The sequence below is a fragment of the Apis cerana genome, linkage group LG15, assembly GCF_029169275.1.
Source record: "Apis cerana isolate GH-2021 linkage group LG15, AcerK_1.0, whole genome shotgun sequence".
In the NCBI taxonomy this organism is placed as follows: domain Eukaryota; kingdom Metazoa; phylum Arthropoda; class Insecta; order Hymenoptera; family Apidae; genus Apis; species Apis cerana.
In genome coordinates this window covers 5,191,161-5,202,998 of record NC_083866.1, presented here as the reverse complement: position 1 = coordinate 5,202,998, position 11,838 = coordinate 5,191,161, and the positions used below count along the sequence as shown (strand labels likewise).

Sequence of the window (11,838 nt, the reverse complement as noted above, 5' to 3'; positions counted from 1 at the left end):
CAGAAGCGAGAAGGGGCCCGCGAGAAGGCGGGAGAGGCTGGAATGGAGCTGGAAACGAGAGGCTGCGGGGGAAGAAGTGGATGGCAGCCGGTGTGTGTTGATGCAAGTGCGGTGACTGTACGTGCTGACTGGCGGAGTCAGTCAGTCAGTCAGTCAGTCGGCTCGGCACCGGCCGCGACGCACGATCGGCGTCCATTTTTCTTGCCTCTCCTCGGTGGACGCATCGCGCGTATATCGCGTATATACACGCGCGCATACATAGAGAGAGAGAGGGAGAGGGAGAGAGAGAGAGAGAGAACGCACGATCGCACGCAACTTTGCCTCTGTTTCTCCGCTCGCGCGCGCGAGCCCGACCTCTCGTTCGGCCCAGTTTTTCCGCCTCGAGTTTTCCTTCCTGTCGCGAGAGCCTGCCTCGAAAGCAGTCAGGGGGCCTGTGTGTCAGTGTGCCTCGTCGGATTACCGCCGAAATTTCTGCCGAGATTCAGAAGCCAGCCAGCCGAATCGACCAGGTGAGTTCAGAAGGAACAAGTCTTTTGGATTCCAAGCATTTCTTTTCTTTCTCCTTTTTTCAATGGACGGAAATTTCGAACGGAATGGGCTGAAAAATTAGAATTGGAAAAATTGTGCTCGACTCGTTTCGAGCAGGCACAATTCTGTATGATTTTTCGAATCGACGAGCCGCAATTAAATTATTATTCTTAGCTATTCGATATAGAATCGAGTAAGAGAGTTTTACAATTATTATTACGGGGGAACTAATTACATAAATATTTCCCTCTCTTTCTCGTGATATAACGTATAACGCAGAAAGCTCACATCTCGAATGACTGGGAAATATAATCGTACACGACTTTTATAAATAGAATCGAATTACTTAGATTAAAATATATATACCATTTCATTGTCATCCAAGTTCACGAGTTTCTTTTCCAGAATTATATTACGAGCAATCGAATTCCGTCCAAGATCCGTTTCCCAGAACGCGAAACTCGACTCGGGAGCAAAAATAAGTCGTTCAATTTTTCAAAAGAGAAGAAAAAAGAAAAAAAAAGCCCCCTCCTCGACTCGCCGTGATTCACCTCGGTTTAACATTCGCATTAACTGTCATCCGTCATCGTACATACACAACGGGCCTCGACTTACCGCCGAGATACTAGCGGAGTATTTCCAGCGATTGTATCTCGTTCTACACGCAGCTTAGAGGCAGATGTCGGGAAGAAGGAGCGAATTCCTTGGAAGAGGAACGGTCTCGATGACTCTTCGTTGTACTGTTGTTCACGCGTGCCCGGAGTACCTACGTGGAGACAGGCTGAATTATTTTCGCGTCCCGTTAGGCGTCAACGATCGAACGATCGATAATAAAAGCGCCCGTCAATTCCGTCGATCCTCCCCCCCCTTGAATTTCTCTTTTTCCGCGCGCCAATTCGCGGGCGGATCGCAACAACCGCGGGGAAAATCGGATGGTTCGAAACCGCGACCCGGGTTGGGGAAAAACCGACGAATTTGGCCGCACGAGAGGCATCGAAACCATTTGCCGATCCGTTTTGCCGGCATCTCGTTTCTGAGAATCGGAATTTGCTGCACACGAGCGTTGCGAAATCGAAAGCGAAGCCACGCGGTATCGTTTCTGGTTTAATCTCTGCGTCAATAGTTGCACGTTTTCGGCGCAATTCGTTTTATTCTGTATCTCGATAATTTCCTGTATCTTCCGTAAAGATACAATAATAATATAACGAGGTTCGAAAAATCTTTCGAGAAGTGCTCCGTTTTCCCCGATTATTGTAAGAATGGTGGTCTTCCAAGACGACGAAATTTCAACCTAAGAAAAAACGAGATCAACCTGGGTCATCCAAGCAATTTAATCGAAGTTTCGCAAAGAGTTTCGTTCCCCTTTAATTCCCCTTTTCCAAGATTCCGTATCAAGATTCCTCCCCGAGGATTCGAATCACCTTCGACCGCGAATTCCAGAAGCAAGCACGCGATTAACTCTACGCATCTCCGCCGTTGAAATTCTCCGCGTGTGTCATTTCCTTTTCCTGTGCCGCTAACGAGCCCGTAGGAACGTCGCGAACACGAGAGAGAGATAACGCTCGTTTCGATTTCCAAGTGTCCGTTCCCCGAAGAGTGGAGGATACCTGCGCTCCGCCGATTATCGCGATCCACTGCCTCGAAGAAGTGGCGGGCCCCGCTCCTTTGTGTACTCGTTGTAGATAGAATCGGTTTGCGTGTGTCAGAATCGAAGCAATTAACGGGACAAAGGGAGCACCGTTCTCGAGTCAGCTGCGTTATCGCTCGAAACACACCGTTTTTCCTTCGCCCGCCTTCTTGATGCACAGGGTGTCCTATTACAAACAAAAGATTCTGTATGCAAATTTGAGGTAACAAGTTTGTGGAGTGCAAGTTTGTTCCATTCTTAGATTATTAGAGGGAAGCACATACTTTTTTTCCTTATGTGATTATTGCTGGGTGCAGGGTGTCTTACTGGAAAGTGATTGGATCTATGGAAATGTGTTTTTTGAATTTATTGGTCGAAACGTGTCTTTGTTTACTACGATGCGATTCTACGTACGAAAGAAAAATGGAAGAGAAGTTAGTTTGTTGAAATTATCGAAATATACCTTTTTTCCTTCGTGTATCGATATACAAAGTGTCTTGATAGAAAGTGATTCTGTATGCAAATATGGGTTCGTTTTCTGAATGTAATTCTGTGCGAAAATGCGAGCGGAGAGGTAAAATTTGATCATTTTCAGACACTCTGTGTATATTATTAGTAATATATAAGCACATTAGCCACTGATTTTAAAGAAGAGGCGAGGGCGTGCCTTAGAAGCGACGAAACTCGTGATCATTGGTGACTGCTCGGTTCAGAGCTATTTTTAGCTCTGGAACGGCGTCATGACGTCGCATTCGTGTCCAACCCATCGATTCTTACTAATGATTCCAGTTAATCTTTCGCGTGTAATTGCGCAAATATCGTATCGAACGATCATTGATCATTTCTTCTTCGTAATATTTCTTCCAATTAAATTCTTTGATCGATCGACTCCAATGAAATATTATATTCGTCTCGTCATTTCTCTCCAATATTTTTCACATCCATGTTTCAATTCGATCTACCGAATATATCCATTGTTAATTCGAATTCCCTTATCTGCATGATTCTCGAATACATCGAATACATTAATCGTTCCTCCGTTTCAATTAGCGAGAAAAAGAATCAAACCCCTCCTCCGATAACGATAAATCCTTGATCTCCAGCAGCGCTGACGAAATTAATAATTTCCTCGTGATATTTCTCGCGGCCAGGATGAAAAAAAGAAAAAACCTTCCCTCCTCTGACGCAAATGCTCGATAATTCTCGTTAATTGATTCGTTAATCTTCCAATTAATCAGTCCCAAGAAACTCGTAACCGAATGCATCGTTGCACAAACGAATAGATCGTCGAAGATCGAATTAGCATCGCGCGAAAGGAAAGTCACTTTTAATTTTCCCGCCACGTTCGCCGCGTGGAAACTCGATTTGGCGCTCTTTGTCGTAGAACGAGCGTAATAGGCAACGTTTCACCAACCGTGGGTGTGGGGAAGTGTGTTTCGACGCGGGTGAACAGGCGCGCGATTCCAAGGAGAGGAGAGAGAAAGAGAGAGAGAGAGAGAAAAAAGGCCTGACACGTGAAAGTACGCTTGCGAAATCGCGAAGAGGATATATATATATACTATATGTAATCTAATTCTAACGGTAACGTGGATACCGTTTCCGTGGCCCGTTGCCAAAACAAACCGAACGCGCGTTAATTGCCGCTAATTATTCGATGAGTTCGTTAACGGCGATCCGTTTTCGCGATATGGGCCATCCGTGCTGGAAATTCCTCCTGAATTAAAAATCCGTCGATACGCTTGCTCGTTTTCACGCGGTCGTACTTGAATTCGGTCGCAGTCAGGTTCAGGGAATGTTTATCGAGAGTAAATGGGGGGAAGAGGCAGGGAGTGTATTTTCCCTGTATTTTTTGGATTTCGGGTTATCGAGGAGAGTGTTGAAGAGTGTTTAGCGACAGAGGAATATTTTATTGAGAATTCTATTGAGGGGAAATTACGTTTGGATAGATAAAATTGATAGCGAGGAATTTGAGCAGATAAGAGATTGATAAGAAAAAACGAGTGGGATCGCAAGTTTCTATTTGCCGCACAAACGTGACAAAAGCATAGAATATAAGGAGGAATTTGAATTTATTATATTTCTTTTTCTTCGTCTATTTGGTATTTCGTTCGTGGTAAAAATATTTTCGAGTATATTTGAAAGATATAAAAAATGTAAAAAGAGGCTTCGATCAAACGATATTACTTATTCGCGCGATGACCTAATGGGATGATTATCTTCTTGTTTGCCATCTGAATTTTCAATGCGCGTTTCCGCATAATTTACGTGGAATGAACACAAATCTGAGATAGTAATAAAATTTTAATTTTTACCGTGCGAAAGGAAGAAAACAATGAATAGAATCCCAGCGCCGTACAAAAATAAATATAGCAAAAATTAAACAAACGATTTAATTAATATTAACATGCTGTATACATAAATGTATATATATAAATTTATATATTCTTCCGACCACGTTTATCTTCTTCTCCAAGAAAGATCTCTAGAACTAGTGCAATCCATGAACAGAATTTTTACCGAAACTCGTCATTTTGAAAATTTGGCCATCTCTTTCGAGATGTAACAAGTAGTAGGCAAATTTATTCATCGCACAACTCTGAAATAACAAAAATAAATGAATAAAACAAAAGTTAACTCTCTAAAATAATCCACAATCACGACTCTGTGATAGCAGGGATCCAAAAAAGAAAAAAGAAAAAAAAATCTGGACTTCCTGATATCTAGTTACGCTTTGCGACAGGAAAATTTTCGATTGTCTCGCTTGATCAGTTGCAGCTTGCAGGCGCGTGGAAAAAATGGCGGCATCACCTAGCGGCCCCATGATAACGTAATTCGCGCGTGACCAATTGCCAGGGCTCAATTGGAACGCAACAGACACGGTTTCAATCTGCGTTTTACACGCGGCTCGATGACTCTCTGTATAAATGAGCGTTGTCTGTTTCTTACACGGGCACGAACGCGTGAAAAAGGCCGTGGATGTTGTTTCTTTCGCCTCGCTCGCTTTTTGTTCCAGTTTCCAGCCCGATGTCCCTGTTTACACCGCCAATTAGGATTCCGCTTTATAACGAGAGGATTCGTAATCGAGCTGCCGCTTGGCGTGTCAATCGGCCACGTGTGAAATCTCTCGTTTTCGATGACGATTCTTCGCGTCAATAAACGTCGATTAGCTTTTGCGTTTTTCATCGAATTTATCTTTATATATATATTTTTTTTCAAAGTTGTTAGCGAAGAAAGTAAGAGCCATGATTCTGTCTAATAGAGAGAGTATCGGATAAAATTTAATATCTTGTTAATTGTTTATCCTCTGGATAAAATAAAATTTAGATTTATTAGATATGAAGTAGATTAACGTATGAAAAATTCAATTTTACATCGAGTATTTATTTTCTTGTATAAATTCTTAATTGATATGGTTGGATTGCTGTTGCAAATGCGTTTTCTTTCCATAAGTTATATATATATATATATTTCTTTTTAATTAAAGCGTCCTATTTTTTAGTAATTAAACAAAGTTATAAAACTAGTTTGTCATTTTCTTCATCGAGAATGAAAAAACACGAAAATTCAGGTCACTTCGATTCATGGTACGTGACATTACATTACGAAAATCATCTTAACATTTAAACAAAGAGAGAGAGATTTAAATTGGAACGAACAATATTCGATAAATTATTTATAATTTATTTCCTAGAAAATGTTCGTACATTTTTGACACGTACGCTTTCCATAAGATATCACATCCACGATAGGAAATCCGTCAAATTGGAATGGAATTTTATCGTCGGAAATATTACTCATTTGTCGAAACGGTTAACGCGAGGAACGATCGGTGAACGAGAGAGATTCCTCGAGTGTTCGAGGAGGAAGCGATTAGCTGGCTGACACAGTTTAGAAAGACATTACCCAAAGAATTTTACGACCCGTGAACGATGGACTGGAAATAATTCCGCGTATTTTTTTCTCTCTCTCTCTCTCTTTTTCTTCCTCCACCTCTCCTCTCTCGACGATCTTCGAGCAGAGGAACGTGGACGACGTCCACACGAAAGCAGGATGTGAAATCTCTTGTTACGTACGTGGCCGCACCACGTAAAGAATCTTGAATTTCTGTGCACGAAATCCGATGCCTCGACCAACCAGGTCTCCTTTGTACCGCGGCGTATATGTACGCCGATGCAGGTGATTAATAAGATTCACCTTGAGAGGCAATACGTCTGGAAAATTGACGTGAGAAGCCTCGTGATCTGGGTATTTCATACACAGGGACACTTTCGATTCCTTAAGAGATTGAAACGAAGACAAAAATGTTGATGAACTTGTTATATAAATCGTTTGTAATTTAATTTCTTTGTTTGCCGATTGTTTCTCCAAAACCATTTCACGAATATATTATGTAACATCCTGTAGATGATTTCCTCTCTCTGGAACGAATAATGCGAATAATGTAATACTTGGAAGTAAAAAAGAATAAAAAAAAAGAAAAGGAAAAGGAATCACGTTTATGCGCAAACTGTGAACTCGGCGTAATGCGATAGAGAGAATTGTAACACGTTGTGGAGTGAGCATAACGTTATCGAATAATTAGTGAACAATGTTTGAACTGCGCGTAATCGATAATGGAACGAACATGGACCCCTTGGTAACCGGCATTTCGCTATAAACTTGATATAATACGAGCATTATTGGTAGTAAACTAACAACGTTTGCACAGTCGTAAATGGGGCCATGGTGAGAGGACAAAGTCGATGACAGTGCCCTCTTGCGTAATTATCGAGTAATATTATTAACGAAATTTTACGAGCCACGAGTTACGAGTTTAGGCTGGCGTTGAAAAATTCTCTTGCTCTATAAAGTTCGTGAACTTGGTAATGAAATGAACGAACTTCGTAGGGACAAAAGTTCTAGAAAGGAGAAATTTTATAAATTTTATAATTTGATTATTCCATTTCACGCGATGAAAATTGTGAAAGAGGAAACTATATATAATCTATTACTTGTAACTTGTTAATAACGTTATTAATAAATTTTGCATCTTGGAGCTAGAGTAATCCGATTACTTTATTATTTTTTTTTTTTCTTCACTCACGTCACCGGAGCAGAAAAACTCGTATGAAATTATTCGTACTGATGAATACTAAATGAACTCTTTGCCATTTAATTACAATTTTTATATATACTTTAAAAATTAAAATAAAAATTGTCACGATATATTAATCGATACAGTTATTAACCGAGATTCATTTCATCGCGAACGAGGTTTAAAGAATCGGTAAAAATGGCAACACCCGATCTTTACACGAAAGCAGCAAAGCCGTAGCAGCCAACCGGTCATTCCCTTTTTCTCTTTTCATTTTCAAATGACCGTGGAAACGGAGAAGGGACAAGCAAGGTTTTGTTGCTGGCATTGTAAAGTTTCTTTGTAAGTGAAGTAATAAAAATGAAAGGACACGATCCGCGAACTCGAACGATAACGTGGAGTCACGATCCAGGCCGAGAAGGCATGCCCCTTAAAAGGAAACGAACGTAACGTACGTACGAGTTAAAGTGTATTATTTACGTAGTTATTCACCGTTCGGAGAGCAACGATCCGGCAAACGTTTTATGCATAGTTAATGCAGCCAGGGACGGTGACTTTCTCCCTCTCCTGCATTCAATTATCAAAGGTTATAAGTCTCCTCCGATATCCGTGGCGGCAAAACTTGATTGATTAAATTCATCCCGGGGATGAATGCCGTTACTTTTCAACTTTCCCCTTCGCTGTTATACCGACTGTTTAAAAATATAAAATAATGGCCGAGAATAGGAAAATATAATTTACCTTGTAATCGGCTGCAACTATTATAAATCGTACAAGTTGAAACGATCATTTTCCAAATTGTATTAATGAAGGTAACGGACGATAAAATTAATTATTAGTTTTCAAATGTTGTTCAAATGGGAACGAGATGTATAATGTGTATAACAGGTATGTTTATAGGAAAATAAACGTAGGGAATTTTGTAGCCGTAAGCGTGTATTAAGAATTTATGTATTACATTTTCGATAAATTTGCATGGTCTGATTCTCAACAGAATTTCAGCGTTCCATTCTACGCGTGCACCGTCATTTGTATTAAAATGATTCCGGATAATATCCTCCTTCACTCGAGAGAGCGTATGAAAATTGTAGGATAAAGCTATATCGGGAATATTCTTTTGTCCTCGAGGATCTTGTACAACATTTATTACATTGCATACATGTGTTTAAAATATGCAAGTTGACTTATCGTGATACATCGACGATAACATTACGTTTTTCTAGCAATCTAGTGATTTCTTTTAGAAGAAAAATTACTAGATAATAAGTAATTTAATTTATCGATCGATTCACGCAGGTATAACGTGAAAATATGTTACATAAATTGTTGTACAATATATCGTAATTACGTCCGTTTGGAAGAAATATTTTTCTTGAAAATTTCAAACGAAATTACATCATTCCCTATTTTTCATTTATCACATTTAAAATTATCTAATCGTACGAAAGGAAAAATATCTCGATTGGCTTCTCGGCAAGTTTGCACTGATTAATATCGAAAATACCGTATTCGATGCTGTTTAATCCTCGTAAAGTAAATCTGCTCGTTCAAAGAGAGGAAAAATCGTATATCCTCGGCGAAGATTTTTTTCTGATCGATATGAATATTACACAAGCCTGCCAAAGACACGGCAAACATTTTCAAATATTAAATTTTGCGACCCAAAGTGTCTCCATCCCCGAGATCGAATGGATAAATCAAATTGACATAACATATCAACCGATTCAAAAATCGATTTTTAAAAATTATCGTGCGTAAAAAAGTAAGGAAAAACGCTTTAAACCTTGCTTAGTTTCCAAAGGAGATATAAAGTAATTTCAACGATCCTTTCATAGATGTATATGTACATGAAGACATCAAAGGCACGTTCACTTTTTCAAGTGGAATTACACGTTGTATGCTCTAATAATAAGAGCACTTCAAGTACACGAGTACAGTAACTTTTATTGATAAGAAAAAAATCATTCGAGATCGTTCGTCATCGACTCAAGATGTAAAAAAAAAAAAACAGGCAAAAAGTAAAGATAACCTCAATATCTGTACTTTCTTTAAAAAAAAAAAAAAATATTAACATCAAATTATATCCTCGTCAAAATCAACTCCGATCCGATGCAATTTTTCTTCCATCGCAGACCAAGTTTTTATTCGAATTATAATCTCGTTTTCGAAATCGGTCTCAGAGAAGTACACGAGACGAATAACAAGGACGAACGAGAAATATTTTCGACGAGGATGGCATCGTTATTATCACAATACCAAAAAAAAAAAAGGAAAGAAAGAAAAAAAAAAGAAAATACGCGTACGTGTAATTCATTTGCTGGAAATTCGTTTGTCCAAAACGGAGGGTTTCCTGTTCCAGTTCCACGCCATTTTCCACGCCGATCCTTCGCGGAATGCTCATTGTAATTGCAGCCGCGGGTCTAATTAAATTAAGACGTGCGTTTCCGCGCGCGATTCGTTGTGCAGCCTCGACAATACCCTGCCAGCCTGATCAGTCGTTAGAAAGAGCTGGTACTTTCCATCGAGACTTCCGGCTTGCGCTCGGGGTACTCGAGGGCGTTTCCTGTTCGGTGAACGGCAGCTGAATTTTCCGCTGTTGGTTTACCGATTAATCGAAACCGCTTCGACGTGGGGAGAAAATTTCCATGGAAATTTTCGAGATGCAAACTCTCGTTTCTTATGCACGAGGCGTGAAAACCGAGGTGGTAAAGAATCGATAATGTTCTCGAGACGGACCTTTCCTATTAATTTCTCCCTTCTTCTCCTTCCTAAAAACGATTTGTCAAGTAAGAATCGCGCACAAATTAACACTTGTTTGATCGACACGTTTGCGGTTCGTGTCTGTCGCTAGCTTTTAGGGACAAAGGTATTTTTAGGCAAGGTTGAGTAATTTCGATGTCTCAGAGGCAATCGATTGCACAACTTGATATTATGGTTTATGTTTTAATGTGTACAAAAATTAATCCGAATTAATTCGCGGAGAAATTGGTGCAATTCGTACTTTAGAAAATTATTATTTGATACACGCAAATCAAGCTCCAAACAATCGATCGACTTTCCATCGATTTCAAAGTCTTCACTTTTTTTTTCGCACGCGCATCTTTTTAAACGAGTATATAAGTACAAAATTGTTTGAAAATCGTTAGAAAAATAAGTGTCACGCCCATCAGCGTGAGCGAATCGTTCATATGAATCAGTTGTATTGGATTGGGAGGGGAAAAAAAAAAAGAGAAAGAACGAAATGTTCCCTGTATTACACAGTATTCGAGCGATTTCCTACGTGAAAGTCGGATGGAAAGTAACGAATTGAATGGCGACGAAGTTCGGTGAATTTCGTTCCTTAATGTAGCAATATAGCAATCAAAGAAAGCCTCAACAATGACGACGTTTACGCGCATCAAGATAATACGCGCGCGCGTGCTCGCTTCGTGTTTAAAACCTTAAGCTGTTATCTCGCCGATTCATCTGGCTACCGACAGGAAGAGGAATTTCTAAATCGAGATTTCCACGATGCTTTTCCGCGATTCGTGTCTTTGTTGCCTGAGAGATTATAATTCATAATCGGCGGAAACGACTCGTATTCGTGATCGAGACAAGAGTTTCGATATCTTTGTTAATTAGAAATTGCCTGATTATCATTGTAAATGGAATCGTTGACTGACAGGCGAACTGTTGATATTTTTCTTCTGAATTTTTTGTCGAATCTTGGGTTCAATTGGTAAAAGTCCATCAAAGTTTCACCATCGAGAAAGGTGAAAATTTTGAAAATAATTTTCTAAGCACAGTTTCTTTATTTATTTCTTTTTCTTTTTTATCAAAAATTCATTTTTAATTGAACATTAAATATTAGAGAACAATCTGATAAAAGTTGCAACAGAGAAGAAGAGATCGTTAAAATTTTTATATTTATATTTGATAAATGAAATTTCACTTTGAATTAACGGCTATTATTTTGTATGTACATTTTCGATATTTTCGTTTTATCTAAAAAGAAAAAAGGAAAAAGTGAAATTTTAGAAGAAAGCAAAAAGATTGAAAGATTTAAAAATTTCAAATTTTTGTAAAAAAATTCACAACGGAATATAAATGATAAATGAACTAGTTACGTGCACGTGAAAAGAAAAAGTGAAAACGAGATTTCAGGTGTTCGCGCGTTAATGCTCCACGCGCGATATATCTTGACTATCGTTTTCCCCTCGAGAACAACCATCTTATTATTTCACGTTAACGATTCTCTCAGTTTGTTTAATTTCGAGAGAGATCCCCCCGTATCGGACGTAAAAACGCATCAGAGAAAGTCGCAAGCCTTCGATCCCCGACCAAAGTTGGATCACGTTACGGGTGCATCACCTACTCGCGCAAAACCGCGAGATTACTCGTCGAGATGCTCGTTTTTGCCGACGTCACCTACTTAACAGTATAACAGATAACGTCGAAAATGGTAATTCCAGCGCTGGAATCATCATGTTTTTAAAAAGAACAAAAGAAAAAAGGAAGAAAATTCCTCCATCTTGTTGAATTCCAGCTTGTCACCGTGGCTATTACAGATTTACGGGAGTCGCGATATTTCACCCCGGCAGAGAAAATATACCGCCATACCGCTACTCGT

General features: G+C 39.4%; 2 protein-coding genes across 5 annotated transcripts in view; one reads left to right on the top strand and one right to left on the bottom strand.

The window, feature by feature from the left end:
- Positions 1 to 11,838, bottom strand: part of LOC114577328 (uncharacterized) — a 102,954-nt gene that overhangs the window by 1,997 nt on the left and 89,119 nt on the right. For 2 of the 3 annotated variants that reach the window (XR_009832868.1, XR_003697320.2), the window contains 2 exons: positions 2,136 to 2,342; positions 1,144 to 1,294 (listed from right to left, as the gene is read on the bottom strand). Coding sequence is in view for 1 of the 3 variants with exons in the window: in XM_062085729.1 (XP_061941713.1) it covers positions 1,144 to 1,294; positions 2,136 to 2,342; positions 6,229 to 6,529 (659 nt within the window). In the remaining 2 variants the exon portion in view is untranslated. Of the gene's footprint in view, positions 1 to 1,143; positions 1,295 to 2,135; positions 2,343 to 6,228; positions 7,295 to 11,838 lie in introns of those variants that run through there. The other variant, XM_062085729.1, reaches the window with a different exon arrangement.
- LOC107996319 (serine/arginine repetitive matrix protein 2) overlaps positions 75 to 11,838 on the top strand; it is a 62,692-nt gene continuing 50,928 nt past the window's right edge. Inside the window, exon 1 of one of the 2 annotated variants that reach the window (XM_017054301.3) lies at positions 75 to 509. The gene's annotated coding sequence lies outside the window, so the exon portion shown is untranslated. The remainder of the gene's footprint in view (positions 510 to 11,838) is intronic. The other variant, XM_017054303.3, reaches the window with a different exon arrangement.